The sequence below is a fragment of the Zootoca vivipara genome, chromosome 14 (genome assembly GCF_963506605.1).
Source record: "Zootoca vivipara chromosome 14, rZooViv1.1, whole genome shotgun sequence".
In the NCBI taxonomy this organism is placed as follows: domain Eukaryota; kingdom Metazoa; phylum Chordata; class Lepidosauria; order Squamata; family Lacertidae; genus Zootoca; species Zootoca vivipara.
Genome location: NC_083289.1, coordinates 28,153,494 through 28,176,364, shown reverse-complemented (window position 1 = coordinate 28,176,364; position 22,871 = coordinate 28,153,494). Strand labels below are relative to the sequence as shown.

At 48.5% G+C, this 22,871-nt stretch overlaps 2 protein-coding genes across 2 annotated transcripts; both read left to right on the top strand.

Moving 5' to 3' along the window:
- Positions 1–3,822: 3,822 nt before the first annotated feature.
- Positions 3,823–5,881, top strand: LOC118093016 (zinc transporter ZIP1-like). The gene is made up of 3 exons (XM_035131731.2): positions 3,823–3,941; positions 4,034–4,164; positions 4,769–5,881. The coding sequence occupies exons 1-3, from the start codon at positions 3,827–3,829 to the stop codon at positions 5,450–5,452; spliced, it is 930 nt and encodes a 309-aa protein (XP_034987622.1). The 5' UTR covers positions 3,823–3,826; the 3' UTR covers positions 5,453–5,881.
- Positions 5,882–11,461: 5,580 nt separating this feature from the next.
- On the top strand, positions 11,462–22,798 carry PDIA3 (protein disulfide isomerase family A member 3). The gene is made up of 13 exons (XM_035132156.2): positions 11,462–11,735; positions 14,519–14,597; positions 14,951–15,068; positions 15,393–15,497; positions 15,951–16,080; positions 16,662–16,778; positions 16,884–17,009; positions 18,168–18,350; positions 18,514–18,622; positions 19,740–19,868; positions 20,089–20,168; positions 20,877–20,934; positions 22,381–22,798. The coding sequence occupies exons 1-13, from the start codon at positions 11,593–11,595 to the stop codon at positions 22,498–22,500; spliced, it is 1,497 nt and encodes a 498-aa protein (XP_034988047.1). The 5' UTR covers positions 11,462–11,592; the 3' UTR covers positions 22,501–22,798.
- The last annotated feature ends 73 nt before the right edge of the window (positions 22,799–22,871 follow it).

Below are 22,871 nucleotides of genomic sequence, written 5' to 3'. Positions count from 1 at the left end.
AATGTGCCTGTTTAGCTTGCCAGGTGCAGCTACCCTGCCCTCTCTCTCCCTCCCTGGTAACCTGAGGCTGGTCCCACCATCCTGACACATCAAGGGGAACAATGGGGGCTTGATCCATTATTGATGCCTTGGGTATGCAAGCAGTATGGGGCCTGTCACTTGAGGAGGAGGAGGAGGAGGAGGAGGAGGAGGAGGAGGAGGAGGGAGACAGGCAAAGTTGCCTGTGATCTAGAGAAAGGGGAAGAAGCTGGAATTTCTGCCTCCTGAGCTCCAAGGCCCTGTGCTGATTCAGAGTCAGCCAAAGGCCAGTCATCCCAGAGACCAGTGCTAGTTCCAGCCCCTTGGGAATCCCCTTTGGAAGGCAGCTCAGCTCTGTAGAAAGTCCCAGACCCCTTGAGCATGGGCATAACCAAGGGGGGCAGGGGTAAGATGGCCCCCTAAATTAAGTACATCAATAAAAATACTTAACTGAGATTCGCTCCCCCCCCCCAATGAAGCCTGCCCCCGCAACATAAATCCTGGTTATGTCCATGCCCCTAAGGACATGCCCACCCTTTCTACTCTGCCTAGCTTTAGAGGAAGCTGCTCCAAATGCCAGGAATCCAAATCAGCAATGCCCTCAAGCACCTTGGGTAAAGTGTGCCACTTTCTGGAAAAAAAATACCCCATCTCCATTATTTATGTTATAAATATTGTATACTGCTTAGTAGGACAAATCTAAGCAGCTTACATTTGAAAACCATAAAAATACAAACTACAGCATTCAAAGAGAGTCCTTAAAAACCCAGGAAAAAAATATGTATTCTACAAAACCAATCAGTGTGCAAGGCAAAGAATTTGAAGAGTTGGAATCTGGGAAAACGAGTAAACATACATGTTTTTAAGAAGCATTTAAGGGTCATTGCTGTCTCCAATTCTCCACCTCACGAGTTGCCTGGGCAGTGGGGGTTATCATGGAGAAAGCCTGTTTCCATGGTGTCAGCAATATGCCCCTCAAAGAGCAGCCAGCAGGTCTCTTCAGATGATCTTAAAAACTGACTCAGGTGATTGCCACATGCCCTGCCCTCTGAGTAGTGGGCTGGAGGGGGGGTTATATAACACAGTTGGTGCCCTGTGATTGGATGCAGAGTTTGTCTATTGTGATGGCCTGGGCATGGAGTGGGGAGAGGTGGGTCCAGTACTTAGTTGTGTTTACTTTCTGTTGTGTTCAATCAGTGTGGGGTGCCAATTTCAGAAGTGCAGGGTCCCTTCATGATCATGACAGTCATGCCCCTTCTAAGATTAGAAAATAATCCTATGAGTATGCAATAATGAGGAATTAGAACAACCAGTGCAGATTTCCTTGTGTTGCTTCCCAGATAAATCTACTGTTTTCTGTGCACGTACATGGGCAAATGCCTTGAAGTATTTCAATACATTCCTTTGGTGTGTTTTAAGTTGTGCTACCTGTGCTACCTTATGGTGCTTTTGAATTATGGTGCTGGAGGAGACTCTTGAGAGTCCCATGGACTGCAAGAAGATCAAACCTATCCATTCTTAAGGAAATCAGCCCTGAGTGCTCCCTGGAAGGACAGATCGTGAAGCTGAGGCTCCAATACTTTGGCCACCTCATGAGAAGAGAAGAATCCTTGGAAAAGACCCTGATGTTGGGAAAGATTGAGGGCACTAGGAGAAGGGGACGACAGAGGACAAGATGGTTGGACAGTGTTCTCGAAGCTACGAACATGAGTTTGACCAAACTGCGGGAGGCAGTGCAAGACAGGAGTGCCTGGCGTGCTCTGGTCCATGGGGTCACGAAGAGTCGGACACGACTAAACGACTAAACAACAACAACAACCTGTGAAGTTCCTTTGTACATAACAGAACTTACAACTTGTTCTCTTGAAATGGAAGTCTGACATGTATTTTCAGTGTTCCTCTGCCCTTGACTTTGGAGCACACAGTGGCTGAGAAGCTCCCCTTTGGAGCTGAAGGGGCAGCTCTAGGAGGTTGAAGATGGCAGCTACTCTGCTGCACAAATAGGAAAGGATCTCTGACTCCAACTCCAGACTGATACACCACTCTGCTCAACGGGTGCCTTTTAACATATGCCACCTACTTTGATGTGGGAAACCTGAATGGAGATTTAAGTGGCATAGGATTTTGTATCAGCAGAGTTGCACTGTAGCATTGTAGTGGCATAGCTTGTTTGGGACACCTGAGACCCTCCAGTTTAACTCCCAACAGCTCAAGCTAGAATGTCCAATGATCAGGGGTGATGGGAGCTGGAGTCTAGCAACATCTGCAGGGCCACAAGTTTCCTGTCTCTGTATGAAGCGGTAGAGATGTATCTTAAGTTGCACTAACACAGAGGTGCCTTTGCTGTACAGTGGTAACTCTGGTTAAGAACTTAATTCGTTCCGGAGGTCCGTTCTTAACATGAAACTGTTCTTAAGCACCACTTTAGCTAATGGGGCCTCCCGCTGCCGCGATGACGCTCAATTTCTGTTCTCATCCTGAAGCAAAGTTCTTAACCCGAGGTACTATTTCTGGGTTAGCTAAGTCTGTTACCTGAAGCATTTGTAACCTGAAGTGTTTGTAACCTGAGGTACCACTGTAGTTCACAAACTGTCAGTAGGGTTGTGTCTAAAGTCTAAAAACTAATAGATGCAACAGAGTAAATTCCAGTGTACAAAAGGGGAAGTTTTCACCATCACCACAAAGGCTCCCACAAAGTAGGCCTGGCAGACCTCTCTTCTGGAAAAGAAGTGCCATAGGATGCATTAAGAACTCCCTTCTCTAAATGGAGTCCACACCCAAGCAGAACAGATAGCCAAACAGCCGTCATCTACTTCTGAGGGTTCCAAAGTCACGTGGCCACACCGCCACCGCCTTGCACTGAAGCTTCCAATGGCCCTACAGCCCACCCAGTCAGATTTTCTGAGAGCCTTCCATGACTCATGCTGCAGTCCATTGCACACTCTGGAAGAGGCTCTTTGGCCTTGCCAGCAGTCAAGGCTGGGCTTAAAGGTCAAATTGACTCAGCTCAAGGCAACTCTCACCAACCCCCAAGGAAGCACATGGAAGATTCAAGACAAAGGAAGTCCTTCTTCACACAGCTGTGGAATTCACTCCGATAGGAGTGGCAGTGATGGATACCAACTTGGCTGGCTTTCAAGGAACATTAGATAAACTCACGGTGATTGATGGCTCGCTACACTCTGCCTCCATAGCTGAAGGCAGAAACTGCTGGAAACTGCAGGAGGGGAGATTTGCTCGGGTGCTAGGATCCTGCTTGCCGTTTTCCCATTGGGGGAATCTAGTCAGCCACTGTGAGGACAGAATGAATGCTGACTAGATGGTCCACGGGTCTGATCCACCAGGCTCTCCTTATGCTCTTAGATGGCCTGGCCAGCAAGGGCAGGAGGGGAGGGGGCTGTTCTGGCCCTGCCTGCGGGCTCCCTTCCATGGGGGCCTCTAGTAGCAGAGGCTACAGAACCAAATGACGCCCCCTTGCCTCCGCCCTCCTCCGCAGCTACTGCTCTTGTCCATAGTCCTGGCCAGCGGGTGCCAAGGGGCCAGAGGAGAGCCTCTGCTCTCGGGGTCAAAGTCCACGGGCGGTTCCCTCCCCAGTCATAATTTCCCCCTCGGGTGGAGATAAAGCCGCTGAGAAGTGAGCCCGCAGCCACGCTCCCAGCCTTACCCTGGTGCACGTGGGCGCGAGCCCCGCCCCTGAGGCGGCAGCTGGCCAATCGGCGCCCTCCAATGGGCGGTACCCGTCACGTGGCGCGAAGGTTTAAATGCCCCTCGGCGCAGGCGGGGCGGGGCGCGTGGTCCAGGCTGCGCCATGGGCTCGCTGCAGGTTCTGAAGCTGGGCTGCCTGCTGGGGTTGGCGGTACTGCCGCTTCTCTGCGGCCTCCTGCCTGCCGTCCTTCTCAGCCTCCGGGGAGCTGCCGGGACCGGTGAGTGAGGGCGAGAGCAGGGCAGAGCTGGGAGGGGGTCGCGGCCCGGCTCCTCTCCCTCTCAGCGCCCGCTTTTCTTTCTCCCTCTGCAGGCTTCTTTGCGCGCTGGCGGGGCGTCCTGAGCTGCGCAGCCGGTGGCGTCTTCCTGTCCGCTTGCCTGCTGGACATCGTGCCGGACTCGCTGGCCGACCTGCGCGAGGACCTGAGCCAACAGATCCCCCCGGTACCGAGTGGTGAAGGGCGGGGGATCAGGACACTGTGACCGGGCCCGGAGGGTTGGAGACGCATCACGGGCTGCAGCCCCCGAACAAAAAGTGGGGAGGGGGGCTCCAGCGAACATCTTGCTGGCGCTGCTGGACGCCGGAGTCCCGCTGGCCCTGCCCGCCCAGCTTTTGCGAGACAGCATGTGATGGGGCTGAGCTGACTCACACGCTCCTGTGCTCGGAGGAGGAGGGAAGAGGCCGGGAGATGTTGACTGGACAAAGGCCTGAGTTGCTTTCAGATTTGCCCTTTGCCCTGTGGGAAAGGTTAGGAGATCTTCAAATGGGCTGCTGACCTTCCCTCCATATTAAGCACACCAGGGCTGCACTGTAACCTTCTGAAAGCAATAGCCAAGCCTTCCTTTTACTGAAACCTGTTTAATTCCCAAGATAGGGATTGTTGCAGCCCTGGGGAAGAATTATCAGGAGCCCAGAGGCTCTGGAGCTCCTTTGGTGGTTTGGCCCTCCTGGCTCCAGGGGAGATGCCCTTAGGTGGGAGTCGGGGCCTCGGGGGAACAGTTTCTCTACTAACCTGATGGTGCCTCCCTTTTCTTCCCTGCCCCACAGCTGGACTTCCCGGTGCCCGAACTGGTCCTGGCGCTGGGCTTCCTGTTGGTCCTGGTCCTAGAGCACATCATCCTGGCCTGTAGCGAGCGGCAGGGGGATGAGGCCTCCCTGCCCCTCTTGCCTTGCCCCTCTCCTTCACACTCCGAAGAAGGCAGCCTGGCTGAGCAGCAACAGCAGCAGCGCTTGGAGGCGGGGACCCCCCACTGCCACATGGGGGACACCAAAGCACCCTCGTCCTTCCGCTCCCTGGTGCTGACCCTCTCGCTCTCCTTCCACTCAGTGTTTGAGGGCCTGGCGGTGGGCCTGCAGGACACAGAATCAAAGGTCCTCCAGCTGGCTGTGGCCATTCTCCTCCACAAGACCATCATCGCTGCCAGCTTGGCCCTGCTGCTGCTCCAGAGCCGCCTCCCCCTGCGCTGGCTGGCAGCCTCCATCATCACCTTTGCGTTGATGTCCCCTCTGGGTGTCGGGCTGGGCATGGCTGTGATGCAGAACCCTGATGCAGGCGGCAGTCCCACCATGACCCGGAGTGTGCTGGAAGGCGTGGCCGCCGGGACCTTCATGTACATCACCTTCCTGGAAATCTTGCCTCAGGAGCTGAACGATCCTGCCAGGCGCCTGCTCAAAGTCCTTGCTGTGCTGCTGGGTTTCTCAGGGATGGCTGGCCTGCGCTTCTTGGGCTGAGGGCCAGCAGCTGAGTGAGATGCCCTTCCCTGCAGAGATGGACGCTGGCAGGCTCGGCTTCACAGGAGGCAGCTTTTTAGAATGAAGAGATGGTGGCTTCTCTCCTCCCGTTTCCCCTTCTTCCCAAGCGGACACTGATAGGCTGTGCCTTCAAATGTTTTTATTAAAGATCTGACCACTTTATAACTATTTGGAACTAACGCCTTTCTGGCTCTTATTTGCTCTTTCCACCTCACCCAAATTCCTGTGACAGTTCTGTCACAGCATAGTTCTGTTCTTTGCTCAGGTGATAAGAAATTGCTTTAGTCTTTCCCCTTCAGTCCCCCACAGCAATTGGGAAGACAGCTAGGAAAGGGGAATTGGAGTAGGGTGTGTGCGGAGACCCAAAACCAGATAGGGCCGCAGTGCCCCCTGCTGGGAAGATATATAGGCAGCTGCCAAAAATAGCTTGGCACATTTACTTTTGCTGGCTGCAACTCTTAGGAGGGTCTCTGCCAGAGAAATTGGTTGTTTTCATTGTCCACTACTGGATCATTTTAGCTGAAGGTGCTGCTGTGGTTTGAACCTGTGACCTTCTGCATGCAAAGCAGCTGCTCCATCATTGGGCTGTGGCCTTTCTCCAAAGGCTTTCCTTCTGACATGTTTTAAACTAACATGGGGGAGTTTGCAACCAGTTACTAGTTGGAGAGGATGCTATATTTGTTTCTGAAACCAAAAAGGCAAAGGGTGCTGATACCTGAAAGGAAACATTTATAGCAAGCAGCACCTCATGAAACTAGGTGAGATCAGAGAGTTTTGCTCAGCTCTGACTCTTTCCTTGAAGTGGAAAGGGAGCCATTTGTGCCTTGATAGATTTTTGGCAGAGTTGGGCTCCTGTCAGCATCAGATGATTGAACTGTGGGCGCAGCAAAACTGTACACTTATTAAAGGTGTTGCCAAACTTACATGTGTACCTGACTGCACTTTATGTGGCTTATACATATTACAAGAGTGATATCTGGGGTTTCAAACCTGGAACTCCCTTGCCGGGTAGTGAGGGTATATTGTACTGTAATTTTACTTGCTTTATTACCAGACTTAAAAAAACCCCCACAAATTCCACTGCCAATTTGGACTTTAAAACAGCAAGACATTAATGTTGAAATCTGGGTTAGACAATGTTACTGTTAGGGTGGATTTGTAGCTGGTTGACTGACCAAAAGAATGTTCACCAACAGTTCCTCATCATCCTGAAAAGTGACCAATGGGGTGCCACAGGATTTTTTCCAGGGCCCAGTGTTGTTCGATATCTGTATAAATGACTTGAATTAAGGAATAGAGGGGGTGCTCATCAAATCTGACATCAAACTTGGGAGGCTAATAAAGAATCATAGAGTTGGAAGGGAGTCCAAGGGTCATCTAGTTCAACCCCCTGCAACACAGGAATGTCAACTAAAGCATCCATGACAGATGGCCATCCAACCTCTGCTTAAAAACCTCCAGAGGAGGAGAATACACAACCTCCTGAGGGACACCATTCCACTGTTGATTAGTGCTTACTGTCAGAAAGTTCTTTCTGATGTTTAGTCAGAATTTCCTTTCTTGTAACCTGAAGCCATTTGTTCATGGGTATATAATGGGCGGTATATAAATTCGATTAATAAAATATCTCCTCCAGAGCAGGAGAAAACAAGCTTGCTCCATCTTCCATGTGACAGCCCATAGGATATTTGAAAAGGGCTATTGTGTCTCCTAACAGTCTCCTCTTTTCCAGACTACTCATCTTCAAATGTTGCTCATTAGGCTTGGCTTCCAGACCCTTGATCATCATGGTTGCCATCCTCTGCACAATAGATAAAATCTCAATAGGGACAAATGTACAGTTCTACACCTAGCAAGGAATATTCAGGTGCACAAGATATAGAATGAGGGACATCTGGCTTGAAAGGGAGCGAGGAGTCTTGGTAGACCACAACCTTAGCATGAGTCAACAGTGTGATCCAGCTAGTGCAATGCTAGGCTGCATCAGCAGAAATAATAGTGTCTAGATCAGGAATCCCCAAACTCGGCCCTCCAGATGTTTTGGGACTACAACTCCCATCATCCCTGACCACTGGCCCTGTTAGCTAGGGATGATGGGAGTTGTAGTCCCAAAACATCTGGAGGGCCGAGTTTGGGGATGCCTGGTCTAGATCAAGGGAAGTAATAGTACTGTTCTATTCTGCCTTGGTCAGACCCCACCTGGAGTCCCGTGTTCAGTTCTGGCCACCACAATTTAAGGAGCATATTGACAAGCTGGAACATGTGCAGAGGAGGACAACCAAAATGATCAAGGGGCTGGAAACCAAACCTTATGAGGAATAGTTGAGGAAGCTGGGTATGTTTAGCCTGGAGAAGAGGAAACTTGAGAGGTGATATGATAGTCATCTTCTAATATCTGAAAGGTTACATGGAAGATGGAGCAAGTTTGTTTTCTGCTGCTCTGGAGGGTGGGACCCAAAACAAGTGACAATAAAAGAGATTCCGATGAAATATTAGCAATAACTTTCTGAAGGTCAGAGCTGCCAGAACTTCTTGGGGAGCAATGGGTTTCCCATTTACAGAATCAAAATCTGTTTGTATAGCAAATACGGAAAAAGGCAGGGATGGTGAAGGACCACTGGCCTGTAGACCACCGAGCCAAGGTGGCATCAGGTAACATTGCTCATAAATACAGGGTCCAGTCTGATGAACAAATAAAAGGCCAGGTGCTTTCCCATTGCAACAAAGATGACAGCAGCTGGTAACATCACAGCTTCAGGAAGTGGGCATCCCCCATCACAACACTGGGCTGGGGAGAGAGGTTTAAACCACTCTGCTGTGCTGAGCATGAAAACCACTTCTTCCCTGCTTGATTCTGCTAGATGTGTGCAACCATGTCACGAGATGGCCAGGCCTGTTGCTAGTCTCTAGTGGTGATGCAATGGGTTGACGTGGTCCTGTTCAAGTGACCCTCAAGTTAAGACTTGTGTTTGTTTGGCTAATTGCATAATGATGTGTTAGCATATAGCTAGAGTTCTTGCAATTGGCTAATTGCATAATGATGTGTTAGCATATAGCTGGAGTTCTTGTTCGTCTCAATTCCGTGTCTACACATAATCCCTTTTCAGCGAGGGCAGCCCCTCTAAGCCAAAAGTTTGCCTCCTCTTCAACCAATATGTACACGTTGCATTGCTGAGCATAGCTAAAGGAATTGCGTAACAGGGCATGTGCAGTCAAATGAAATGAGCGCCTTCATAAAAAAGATGCTGCATCTCTAGGCCAGGATCTCTACATGTCAGGAAAGAAAACGCATAGAAATACAGGCTTATTGTTATTATTAAATTTGTATACCACCCTTCATCCATAGCTGCCAAGTTCTCCCTTTTTTTAAGGGAAATTCCCTTATGCTGAATAGGCTTCCTCGTGAGAAATGGGAAAACTTGGCAGCTATGCCTTCATCTGAAGAGCTGTGTGTCACCAAGTTTTAAAGTTGTATATCTCCTGCAAACACCTTCATATGCAAAAAGAGTCCTTAATACCTGACCAAAGACCCAGGGCTTTCCCCCTCCCATGAGAGGGAAGAGATTAATCTTTATATCTTTTACTTCTGAAGCTTCTCTCAAATTATTGGTTAATACTTCCAGGACCGTGATGAATAATAATGGTGACAACGGACACGCCTGTCTAGTACCTTTAGTTATATCAATATTTTCTGTCAAAACGTTATTCACAATCAATTTTGCCTTTTGTTCAGAATATATTGCATCTATACCTTTCAGGAAAGATCCTCCTATCCCCATCTTTTCCAAACTTTTCTTCATGAAATGCCAAGAAATATTATCAAAAGCTTTTTCTGCATCTATAAACATTAATACTGCTTGCTTATCATTCCTGGTCTCCAAATATTCTATTATATCCCCAATACGTCTTACATTATCTTTTAATTGTCTGCCAGGAAGAAAGCCTGCTCGGACTTTATGAATTAAATGATGTTTTTATGGGAGAGAAGAAAATTGGTTTTGAGGATAAAAAAATCTAGATTTCAAATTGAGCTGTTGGAAGGCAGAAGTAAACTGTTATCAAAAATTTACAATTTGTTACTGGAATGATATACAATGGATGAACAGACAAAAGAGGTTATGATAAAATGAGCAATGTACTTTGGGCATAATATTGAATATGATGTGTGGTTAAAACTGTGGAATGAAAATTAAAATTTACAGCGTGCATGGCATTAAAAGAAAATGTAATGAAAATGATGTATAGATGGTATTGGACACCGGTAAAATTGGCTAAAGTGTACAGGATGAATAATAGAATGTGTTGGAAATGCAAAGAAAAAGATGGAGATTTTTATCATATGTGGTGGACATGTGACAAAATAAGATGCTTTTGGGAGATGTTATATAATGACTTAAAAAGATGCTTAAATATACTTTCCCTTAAAAAACTGGAAACATTTCTGCTGGGGTTGATGGGGGAAGAAATTGCGAAAGCAGACCAAAGACTGTTTTTATATGCCACAGTTGCGGCAAGAACTTTATTAGGCCAAAAGTGGAAATCACAAGAAATACTGTACCAATGTTTGTGGAGTGGCAGACGAAATTGATGGACTATGCAGAACTGACAAAATTGACTTGCAGAGTCAGGAACCAGGACATATAATTCCAGAGAGACTGGAGTAAATTTATTGACTATATTAATAATCATTGTAAAAGTTTGAAGACACTAGCAAGACTGAAATAATTCCTACGATATGGACTTTACAGTTTAAGAAATAAATGCGACATATAGATTGGTAATAGAAAGCTTGTTGAAGGGGGGGAAGGAAGTCTTAAGCTCAGTGGAGCATGGAAAGATTAGATTGGTGATGTAAATTGGAATTATTGTTTGATGGAAAATGAATAAAAATTATAGTAAAAAAGAGAGGGTGGGGAGACGAGATAAAAAAGCTGAGCTGCTCCTTAGAATCGTAGAATTGGAAGGGACCTCAGGGTCATCTAATCCAAATCCTAGCAATGCAGGAATCTCAACTTCTTTGGCAATCACTCACCAAATCTCAACTAGACCACACACGACAGTCTTGCTTATTTTTTGTGAGTGAACTTGAACAGTGAATGTAGTGGATAGGGTAGGGTTGGTTCAGTTCAGAGCCACAATACCAAGGTTCATATTATATTGTTTTTTCTTTCTGTCTGCTTCCCTTTTATTCCTAACAATGTCTCCTAAATTGACTGCTGAAGTAGGTCTGTTTCCCATAGAATTCCCACGTGCCTAGATGCATGGCATTCAAGTTACTGGGTTTAGGATCAGTAGCTCATAAGGAAACAGAGATGCAGTTGGTCTCAAGAGTTCCTGGTTGAGGGGGGGGGGGTCTGTCAGGGAAATGAGCGAGCTGCTTTGATCTTGGAGAAAGAAAAGGCAGCTGGAAGCTAGCTCGCTCTGCTTTCCCCAGCAATTTGTGTGCGTAGGTTTGACTGAGAAGTGCTAGGCCACTGGCTCAAAACATTTTTTAAAAAAGTAATTGCTTTAATGCATCCCAGGTTCCTTCCTATTTGGAGATGCAAGAGTAAGTGGGGAGGGTGGCGGCGGCAGGCGCCGGAGAGAAAGGCCCACTGTCAGCATTGCAGGGCTGTTGTGCTGCAGTTGGGCAACGAGGGTGCTACAAGAGTTTGGCTTCAGCCGCTCCGCCGAGGGACCAGCTCTTCACAATAGGGGGCACTTTTCGAAAAAGGCGCCGACATCTCTCTAGCTAGCCCTCAGCCGCAGCTCTTGAGGGGGAGACGAGGGAGGCAATGGCGGGAGGCCGGGCCAACCCGCGAAGCCCGCTCTGGAGCGCGAGCCCAGGGCGGCCCCTCGCGGCATCGCTATGACGACGAGCGTAGAGCCACCCAGCCTCCTCCTGCCACTATTTCTCCTCCTCATTGGCCGCCCTCCCGCCGGCGTGGGCCAGTGAGCAGCTGCCACACTGCAAATCCGGCCCCGTCTCCTGGAGGGGCGGGACTTCCGCCTCCTCTTTAGCTTTCCGCTGAGGCGAGAACGAGAGAAAACGAAAGTCGCCTCAGCCGCCGCTTTCTCCGGCTCGTTCTCCGTCTTCCTCACCTTTCTCCCTCTTTCTCGTTCGCCGGCGGCTGGGCCTCATGGAGGCGCTTCTCCTCGCCCTGCTCCTCGCCCTTGTGCCGCTGCCGGGACGTGCCTCGGACGTGCTCGAGCTCAGCGATGAGGACTTCGACAGCGGCCTGGCCGACCGCAGCGTCGCCCTCGTCGAGTTCTACGCCCCATGGTGGGTCGGAGGAAGAGAAGGGCGGGCGGGGAGGGCAACGGGGCCAGGGCGTTCATGGGGGGCGGGGCGGCCCCCGCTGCTTCGGCTCTGCGCGCGCAGGAAGAGGAGCGGCACGTTTCTCGTGCGCGCGCCTCCCACAGGTCCACAGACAGACGGGGAGAGGGAGGTCGGCAGGCCGGTGGATCCCCTCGTTGCTGCCGCTGCCTTAACTGGCGCGGAGCCGAGAATGGGAAGAGCGAGGGAGGAAAGGAAGGAGGGAGTCCGCCTGCCGATCTCCCTCTCGCCGCTACCTCTTGTCAGGCCTGTGGGGGTGAATTCTGCGCATTCCGGAAGCGATATTCGCGGAGGCCTCTCCGCGATTCGCCCGGCTGCCGTGAAGGGCAGATGGTTTGGGTTGGTAGCGGCCTCTTTGTCGGGCGGGGAAAGCCGCGGTGATTCCGGCGCTGGTGCAGCAGCCGGTTTTGAAACTGCAGCCCCCAGGCTACAGCGGGGCAAGTGCCTGCGGTGGGCGGGATCTTATTGCCGTGGCTGCTCCCGGTTGGCTGTTCCGCGGGGCTGTCACTACCAGGGATTGGCTGTGGCTCCCCTGGGAAGTGCCCGCTACCTTTGCGGAGAAGTTGGGGCAGCCATCAGGGCGTCTTATCGGCAGAAACAGAAGAAGGTTGGCCGCCTGCTAGCCTTCGGTGGCTAGTTGGCTCTTGATGGACCAGCAACCGTGGGCGCTACCCTTGTGAGCATGGCGAAGCCTCCTCGCTCTGTTCGCTTCATGGGGTTGATGGGGCCACTATTGGCTTGTGCTTGTTGCGGGAGCCGGATGCCCTTGCCAAGCAAGATGTATGATTCATGGTGCCCAGCCCACTGGCTTCATATGGTTCCTAAACAACGGTGCAAAACTGTCCACTAACCACTTTAATTTACAGCTAAATAAGAGTACCATTTACATTGCTTCATATAGCCAAACCTTGCATCACTTTCGGTACATTGTTTTCTTTTTGCATGTTTTTCTTCTTGTGGGAATGTCTTCAAAATGTTCCCATATAAAGGGTCTTTCTTACAGTTGGCACCCCTAATATGTCAGATTAACAGAACAATCCTGCACAAGTTAGCTCAGAGTAAATTCCACTGAGTTCAGTGAGACTCTCTTTCAGGTAGGTGGGTACAGGACCACAGCCTAAAAGTGAGAATTAAGGACCAGCTCCTTGGACAGCTTTGCCTTATTTCCCACCACAACACAAAAAGACCCCATGAATGTTAGGCCAAAGCAAAATCCAATGGTTATTGGGCAGATTAGAGCAGTTTTGTTTTAAGTGTCTCAGTGGTCCTCGATTCAAATAAATCTCAGGATAGTGTATACTTGTAATAAAAGCAAAACATAGCCCACCACAGAACAATAGACAGTTTAGCATAAAGTCCCATGGTATGAGACTTGGTACACAAGGCCAACACTTTGCTGAAGACAAGCAGGTTTGGTCAGTGCCAAAACGGGAATCTGGGAACCATATTTATGCCTACATTTTGTAGGTTTAATGCAAGTATTCATATTTTAGTAATGATCAAATTGTGTATTCATATAGTAAATCCTCCTTTTGAATGTGCATCTGGTGGGGGCAATGATTCACTGTAGAGAAAACCACTCAAAATTACAGGCCAGCTAAACGCTAGCCCACTGAAGGCTGGCCAGATATAGGAAGCTGCAGGTCTAAGCCTATGCTGGGTGTATGGAAGAGGAGACTTCTGTTGTCTAGCAACCCACTTGATTTCTGTGTTGAGCAAAGAGGAGAGACATTGATCCATCCCTCCCATCACACTTGCATTGAACTCGCAACTGCCATTAGGGAAGGATCTCAGGAAATCAAAAGAGGCAGACAAAAAGGAGGTCAAGAGCCTGCTTTTGTCTAACTTGGCTTGCCCCTGATACAAGGCCATCAACTACCAGCTGCCTTCTGGGAAGGATCCTTGTAACTTTCGTGTTCTACCATATTGCTTATTCTTCTCCCTTGCCCCATGGATAGTGATGTTAATTGTAGTATGCCTCAAAAGCATTCATCGTCTGGAAGGCAGGATATTAATCACAATAAATAAATAAATTCTGGTGGTCTGTGCCAGACTAGTCCTTGAATACAAGGATGGGCTAATGTGCTTATATATAAATTATGTCACATTAACCTATTTCAGTGATGGGCAACCTTTTGAGCTTGATGTGTCAAAATTCACCAAAAAACCGAGCATAACTCAGGTGGTGTGTCACTTAGAGGAAAAAAACCATAATTTCACGATATTTATAGTTTAAATAGCAAAAATGTATAATTGTTTCCCCTTTAAAAAAGGAAAAAGGAGAGGGGGGAAATTATTAAAATTTTTTTAAAAAATAAAAAAATATTTTAAAATGGAAAAAATAAGGCAAAACCCAGAGGTCTTTCCCAGTGGGACTCTGGGCTCAGGCCTTCTTCCAACGGGTCTGCTGCTGGGGAGGTGGGCTCGGGTTGGGCCAGCGGCATTCCGCCAGTGGCCAGAAGTGAGGTCTCGGCATGCGGCAGCGTGTCACCAAAAATGGCTATGCGTGTCAGTGCCGACACACATGTCATAGGTTCGCCATCACTGACCTATTAATTCAAGAGTATTGACTTCTTTAAAACAAATTTAAAATTCAAAACCCTGCACAGTTTTAGTCATTGATTTTTATCTGACCTGTTGAGATGCAGGTGCTATTTTGGGCCAGCAACAGTCCTTGCTAATGAAAGAAAGTTGTATGCCAACCATGCATTGAATTTTTAATCTTGTAGGTGTGGACACTGTAAACGCCTTGCTCCTGAGTATGAGTCTGCTGCCACCAGGCTAAAGGGAATAGTTCCACTTGTGAAGGTTAGTTTTGCAATGTGCTTCTATGTGAAATTCATGCAGAAAAGGGACCTTTCCATAAGTTAAATTGGTTGACTACTGATAGTCGAGTTGGGAGTCAGTTCCATTGATGCCTGTGTGAATGTGGTGGGGAGTAACGTGGGATAAAAAGCTTTGTATCTATGTCTGCTGTTCTTTTGATCAAAGTCCCTGGAGGTATAGGAAGAGCCTCTGGTGGTGTTAGATGGGAATGTTTGGATGAGGACGTTTGCATGCATCCATGCTGTTGGCAATGTGCAGACTGGATGGTTGTTTCTTTAGAGATGTTAACATCCTTTACTGTGAAAATGGCAAACCCTGTTCACATTCTCTTTAAGGTTGACTGTACAGCAAACTCAAACACCTGCAACAAGTATGGAGTGAGTGGCTATCCAACTCTCAAGATCTTCAGGAACGGGGAAGAGTCTGGTACCTATGATGGTCCAAGAACAGCTGGTAAGGAGCTGTAGGCCAGGCTCAGTGAGTGCTAGAGGAGCTGGTTAATAGTCTGCAGCAGGCCTGGCACATGCATGCATATTATTGCATGCATGTTCTGCTTGTAGACTTCCCAACATCATTTGGTTGGCCTCTGCAAGAACAAGATGCTAGACAATATGGGCCTTTGTTCTGATCTAGCTGTTGGGCTCTTCTGATTGAGGCCTTCATTTAAAGGATATTTGTGTAATGCCTTGTATAGTGCAGTTTTTGAAGACATTGGATGTCCCCAAAGCAGTCCCTACATGCAGCCTGCCACTAACTATGCCAAACTTCTCTCCCAAGATGGAATTGTGAGCCACCTGAAGAAACAGGCTGGGCCAGCCTCAGTTGCTCTCCGCTCTGATACTTTTGAGAAATTCATCAGTGAAAAGGATCCTGCTGTGGTGGGTAAGTAGTGGGGGGGTTTGGGGTGGGGGAGGTGATCAGATTTTTTTTCCTGAGCCTTCGCATGCTAAGTGGTAGAGGGGGTTATCCAGTCTTGCTGGAATTGGGCATCATAGACTGTAGGTGTTAGCACAAGATCTCACACAGTTTTGAACTGGTAGTGCAGAGTTGCTTCTTCTATTCCAGTCTTTAAGTGTGGCACCCCGTTAACCTATCTCAGTAATAAAAATGTTCAGATAAAAACGTTCTGCAGTGTTGATTTGAGCCACTCCCAGCTTCAAATATTAGAATCCAGTGACTGGGTTCATTGGATGTAATTTGCAGGTTCTTGCATATGGCTCACTGGTTTGGGCAATCCAAGTTGTTTTTGTGTCCAGATGGAATAGCTAAACTGCTTCTGCTACTCCTCTTTCAAATGTTCAAATGGAGTCCTTTGTCTTTTATGATGTCCTGCAGGCTTCTTCAAGGAGTTGTTTGGTGATGCACATTCAGAGTACATGAAAGCAGCAAGCAACTTGAGAGACCATTACCGCTTTGGGCACACGAGTGATGAGGATCTAGTTAAGAAATATGAGCCAGATGGCGAGTAAGTAGCACATGGGCCTCTATTCTCCTGATTGGTCTACCAAAATATAAGAATATAAGACACACACTTCAGAAATGCATCTGGGCATAACAGCTCTGGCTGGCTTCCTGTTGATCCCCACAATGAATTCCCCCCACTTGCATAGCAAGCTGTTTCTGATGGATAGATCACTGGTTCTCTTTGGACTGAGCTTGAGCAACACTGAAATGGCTTGCCAGTATAGGCAAGCCATGTTCCTAGCAACTGTCTTTGTAAAATAGTGGTTGTACCTTCCACAGTCCTATGCAATGTCCCCCCCCCTCCAACACTCAAGTCCCTGCTGGGCTGCTTCCTGTTTGTTTTTCCTGCCACCTGAAGAGAGCAGGCAAGTCGGAGCTTGAGGTGCTTGCTGACTGTCATTCAGCTTTTCCTTGGGGAATTGGTTAAGCAGCTGAGACACCTGCTAGCAAATGTGGCTGGAAGCCCATGTTGAAAGAATAAGGGAGTCCTGTTAGTAAGCCAAGCCCTAGCAAGAGCACAGACTGTTTGAGGGTGATGTGTGCTTGGTTCACTGTCAAGTTGCACTGATCAACTTTCCACAGAGGCATTATCCTGTTCCGTCCCCCACACCTGGAAAACAAGTTTGAGGACAACACTGTGCGATACACAGAGGACAAGATCACAACTGGCAAGATCAAGAAGTTCCTTCAGGAGAACATGTAAGTGCATGGCAGCTTCTCTCCTACCAGTCAAGAGTGTGTGTCTGTGTCCACAGTGTGAGATCTACATGCTAATGTGAGTTTGGGGTTCCTTCTGTTCTTTAGCTTTGGCATCTGCCCACACATGACAGAAGACAACAAAGAGCTGATCCAAGGCAAGGACCTGCTGGTGGCTTATTATGACGTAGATTATGAAAAGAATCCCAAGGGCTCCAACTACTGGCGCAACAGGTGAGAACACAGCAAGGAATTCCCATGGGGAAGTGAAATGAGTGAGGCTGGAGAGACCTGCAAGCTACTGATATGTTCTGCCCCCACTGTCATAGGCAATGTGACCTGCCAGTTGCTGGGAATCATAGGTGGGGAGATCACTGCTGATGCTGCAATTGGGTCCTGCTTGCTGGCTTCCCACTGGGGCAGTGGTTTTCAGCCAGGGTGCCTTGGCACCCTGGGGTGCCTTGAATGATGGTCAGGGGTGCCTCCCTCCCTCCTTGGATGCTCTTTCACGTCTCTGCCTCCCTTGTGCGTCTGTTTGTTGCAGCATCCTTGGCTACAAGCTCTGCAGGCAGCCTCGTAGTAAGCAAGCAGGTGAGGGAGCCTAGCCAGCCAGTTCACCAGCCCTTTCTGTTGGGAATGAACAGACAAGTCCTATGCCCCTGTGGGGCAGGGGAGGCAGCTCAGAGACCTGCCCAGAGAGCTCCAAGGAGAGGAGAGAGGAGAGGAGGCTGAGAAAAAACTCTGTGAGGGAGGGTATTTGAAAAGAGTGAGAGGCTGCCAGCTCTGCAGGCAAGGGGTGACATAACTGGGCTCCTGAGTCCCACAGGGGTGTCACAGAAAGAATATAGTTGGTCAAGGGAGCAGTGGACTCAAAAAGGTTGAAAACATCTGCACAAGCATCTGGTTGACCACTGAGAGCAGTACACTTTGTCTTATCCAGTGGACTCTTACATCTGTGCCAGAGGCCATGCCTCTTGTGGCTGCTCTGTAGCCCAAACAGAAGGGCTGCAGCAGTTCCAGCATGCAAACCTCCCCCTCCTAGGAAGAGTGGGGGCAAGAAGCCAACAATAGTACATATAAGCTATGGAGGTCCCCCATCAGCAGTGAATAACTTACGGAATGAGACTGGGCAGTGACACTTCTGCCCTTGGCCAATCATTGGTGGCTCTTTGAGCCTGCTCCAAGCACACTTGATCCTTTAGCTATAGAATTTGGGACTGCTTTGACCTGAACACATCGCCACCTCTGCCTGAGCCAGGGTATTTCCAAAATTGGCTCTTAATTAATTAAAATGATTTGCTTGCCTTCATGCATGCCTTGAAGAAGACAGGTGTGCTGTGACTCCTGATTATCTTGGGCTATCACAAAAAAAGTTTGTCATTGCTTCTGCAGAGTGATGAAGGTAGCCCGGAGTTTCCTGGATGCTGGACACAAACTCAACTTTGCTGTTGCTAGTCGGAAGACCTTTGGTCATGAGCTCTCAGAGTTTGGATTGGATGGCTCTACCACTGATGTTCCTCTTGTTGCCATCAGGACAGCTAAGGGAGAGAAATTTGTCATGCAGGAGGAATTCTCGTAAGTGGAGCATTTGTTTATACTGCAAGGGTGCACACTGCTTCTGGGGTGGTCTGGAGTAGGGAATCCGGGACAGAAAGTGGGATTTCTTCTAGTGACTTTAGAAGTGGGATTACAAGTTGGGGAAGGACTGGTTGAAACAATTCTTTTGTTTGGTTTGCAGCCGTGATGGGAAGGCCCTGGAGAGATTCCTCCAGGATTATTTTGATGGAAACCTGAAGAAATACCTGAAATCTGAGCCCATCCCAGAGAACAATGATGGGCCTGTAAAGGTGGGAGCTGCTGTTTGTGCTGTCTCCTCAAGGGTGGTGGGAGCCTCAGGCCCTTTCAGATGATAATGGAGTTCCATCAGCCCTACCCAGCGTTGCCCAAAGATAAGGGATTATGGCAGCAATAGGCCAACGGCATCTGGAGGGTTCCCTATGCCTAGATTAAAAGAAACTAGAATAAGAATAACCAAGAAGGGGACTCCCCTGCTGTATTTTGGGTCATGTTGCAGCAGGTGGCCTTAAAGGTATGACTGACGTGCAATACCCCAAAACATCTCATATCAAATTCAAAAATGCCCACAAATTTCTCCACTTCATTCTAAGTGACATGCAGTTTAAGTAAGATTAATGTGCACATTTATTAACTTCAGCTCTTTCTGAGCTATGTCTTGAGGCTGTAGCCCCAGAGGGGCTGATGTTGATAGCTGCTGGGCAGTTTCATCAACAAACATGAAAAATACAATTTAAATTACAAGTTGGATTGAACAAGCCAAAAATTTGAACTACAAGCAAACCTTAAATTAGCTATGTTTTCTCTGAATTAAGTTTCAGTTTATATATCCTTGATGCATACCAAAACTGAACACCTGGAATTCAGGAATTCAATTCATAGGATTCAGAAATTTAATTCATAGATGGGAATCTGGCAGAGTTGGATGTGATCTATATATTGATACCACAGCCCCAAACCTCGCAGGTGGCTTCTTTCATCAGTTTCACATAAATATTATTTAGAACCAGAGACGAAGGCCACAGAGCAGGCCAGAGGTGGTCTCTCTCCCCACACACACCAGACCATCTTTTGAGGCTATCCTCTCATGTATGATATGCTACCTAGTTCCAGCCCATGCAAGCAGTCTAGAAGGATACCAGAAGTGTATCCTTTGACAAGCTATTAGGTTGTACTCCCCCATCCATTCCTTGGGACAAGTGTGGCCAGGGTGACCAAAATGAGTTTTTGTGCTTTGATGGTTTTGTAACAACAAAATAGATGCAGGTCAGGTAAACTGCTGGGAAAATGAGAAGCTTCCTGCATATTATTCAGCTTCTAATAACACTAAAATTAGGCACAGTGTGTCTTGGGAACCTCCCCTTTTGAGCCTGCATGTTCTCTCCCCAGGTGGTTGTGGCTGAGAACTTCGATGAAATCGTGAATGCTGAGGGCAAGGATGTGCTTGTGGAGTTCTATGCACCTTGGTGTGGCCACTGCAAGAACCTGGAACCCAAATACAAGGAGCTTGGAGAGAAGGTATGCCCAAGGGGAGGGAGGAGGATCCGAGTGCCTGAGTGTCTCTCTCCCTTAATAGATGTTCCTGTTCATAGGTGGCCAGAGAGAAGGGTTCTTATCTGCAGGGGCCTTGATACTGTGTATTTGAGCAAGGTTCTCGTAGGGGACTGGCACTGCTCTGCTATCATGAGTTGACTGCTTTTGCCAGTGTGTAATTGCTGACTGGGTTATCTTTCAACAGCTCGGCAAAGATCCCAACATTATTATAGCCAAGATGGATGCTACAGCCAATGATGTGCCTTCTCCCTACGAAGTGCGAGGGTAAGAGAATTATGCTTGGTAGCCACTGGCTGGTTCTTGCCTGCCCTCTGCTGTCAGTGACAGAGTAGCTGTCTTGCAGGTGCAGTATTGCAGTGTTTCTCAACCTTTTTTGGGCCACGGCACACTTGTTCCGTGAAAAAAATCACGAGGCACACCACCATTAAAAAAGTTTAAAAATTTAACTCTGTGCCGCCCTATATTGACTATAATTATGACTGTAAGAAACACTTGCCAATTGCTGTGTTGGTTGCAATCTCCTGTAATAAGGCTTCACAAGCCGTCCGGTGGGTCAGTGTTGTGTATTGGCGGCCGCCAGGCTCGTTTGCACTGAGCTTTGGGAAAGAGGAGGAGAAATATTGCTTTTCAGCGGGGGGCAGCAGTTTATATTGGCGGCCGCCAGGCACGTGACAATGCAAATCGCCCTTCTCGTCGCGGCACGTCGCGGCACACCAGCCAGCGTCTCACGGCACACTAGTGTGCCGCGGAACAGCGGTTGAGAAACGCTGCAGTATTGGGCCTTTTAGGAGGAGTCCTTTGCGCCCCACCCACATCTACATTGTATGCTTGCACTATGCCACCTTGAAGAATGGCTGCTGTATGGAAGCTTGTGTATGTAAATACCAGGCATGTTTCCTCCAGGTCAGTCATTCAAGATACCACTGAATGCTCTGCTGAGCGGTCCTTTTTCCTTTCTTTCTTTGTTGACAGCTTCCCTACAATTTATTTTTCGCCTGCGGGGAGCAAGCAAAGTCCAAAGAAATATGAGGTGAGTTCATGCTTGTAACGGGTTCACTAGAGCAGGGGTAGGCAACCTAAGGATGCGGCCCAATCACCTTCTCAATCCGGCCCATGGACGGTCTAGGAATCAGCATGTTTTTATATAAAAAGAATGTGTCCTTTTATTTAAAACTAGCTGGCCCTGCATGCGTTGCTGTGTGTTAGTCTGTCAAATGGAGGGTAATAGGCCCCCTTCAGATCCCCCTGAGCCTCAGAGTCCCCCTGTTTTACAGGATCTCGTGGTGGAGGTGGGGTTTGTGGGTGTGGTGCGTTGTTGTGGCTAATCCCTGTGACTGCCCCCACGTGTCCTGATCCATGATCTATTCTGCCCCCCCCCCCCCGGTGACTGGCGTATCTCATGACGTTTTGAAGGATGGTGTTTATTTTTGTCTTGTGGTTATTTGGGGGGGGATTGGGGGGGTAGTGCTGCTACATTTTAAAGTAAAAACCCCTTGCCATGCCCCCAAGTGTGTTGCTGTGGGTTATCCCCCCCCCCCCGGGCCTAGTGGGGGGCCTGGCAGGGGCCTACGTAAAACAAAGGCCGTGCTGCATCCTGCAATCCATGCACTTGTCTTCTCTCCCCTCCCCCCCCCGGGCCTAGTGGGGGCATGGCGGCCTGGCAGGGGCCTACATAAAACAAAGGCCGTGCTGCGACCTGCGATCCGGGCGCTCGCCCTCTCTCTCCCCCCCCCCCGGGCCTAGTGGGGGCCTAGCGGCCTGGCAGGGGCCTAGGGGTCTGAGAATGGCCACATTGGTGGTTTCAGTTGCTTGGTTGATGATGTCATTATTTGGTTTGTGGGTGTGGTGTAGATTTCACAAGAAGGGAGGGGGTGTACTGTGGGAGGAATTCCACTTGAGGGTGCTGTTTTACTTTGTGGAAAAGCAGTACCTGCCCAGGTGTGAGATTTGAGGGATTTTTGTTTCTAACAACCCTCGGGGAGTGGCCTGGATCGCTGTGTCAAAATTTCAAGACGATCGGTCAACGGTTACGGAGAAAAGTAGAACACGCACTTTCACGATTTTTACATTTTTCTATATATAGATGTATCTCTGGGTTATTTGTGGGGCCTGCCTGGTGTTTTTACATGAGTAGAATGTGTACTTTTCTTGGAAATGCATCTCTGGGTTATTTGTGGGCATAGGAATTCGATCATTTTTATTTTATTTTTTTCAAAATATAGTCCGTCCCACATCATGGTCTGAGGGACGATGGGCTGGCCCACAGCTGAAAAAGGTTGCTGACCCCTGCCCTAGAGTAATAATAAGCAGTTGCAATGAAGTCTTCTTCATTCTTGCTTTTGCCCATTAATCCTAAAATATGGCAAGTGGCATAAATGATCAAGTGGAATGTGTTGAGGGTGCTGTATGTGTTAGTGATTGGAACTTAATGCCTTGAGCACTGCTGCACTTTGCCTGACTTGTGTCTTCTTGACAGGGGGGGCGTGAGGTGAATGACTTTGTCAGCTACCTGAAGCGGGAGGCCACTTACCCACCCATTCTACAGGAAGATGAAAAACCCAAGAAGAAGAAGAAGGCACCCAAGGAGGATCTGTGAGCGGGGAGGGGGGCTTGGTGTCATCATCGCCCTTGTCTGCAGAAGAGCCCATGGCCACTCCTGGAGGTGGGGCCCTGTGGGGCAGTCTAAGCTGTTGGAAAGTGAAGCCACATTGAGCAGAGGGGACCCAGCTGCTGCTGCTGTTCTGTTTAATTTCCTGCCCCCTCATCTCTTAACTGCACTGGCCTTGAATGCCCTGGACTGGCTGATATTTGTGGGTGGGGAGGGGGAGGGTTTGTTTTCTAATTTTTTGTACATTTGGAGAAGTGAATCAATAAATGACCCCCTTAGGCCCCAAGTTGCCTTTCTGTGATGATGGGAGGGGAAAGATTTCTCCCTGTCTCTTGGAGCAGCATACATTTACCTGTGCT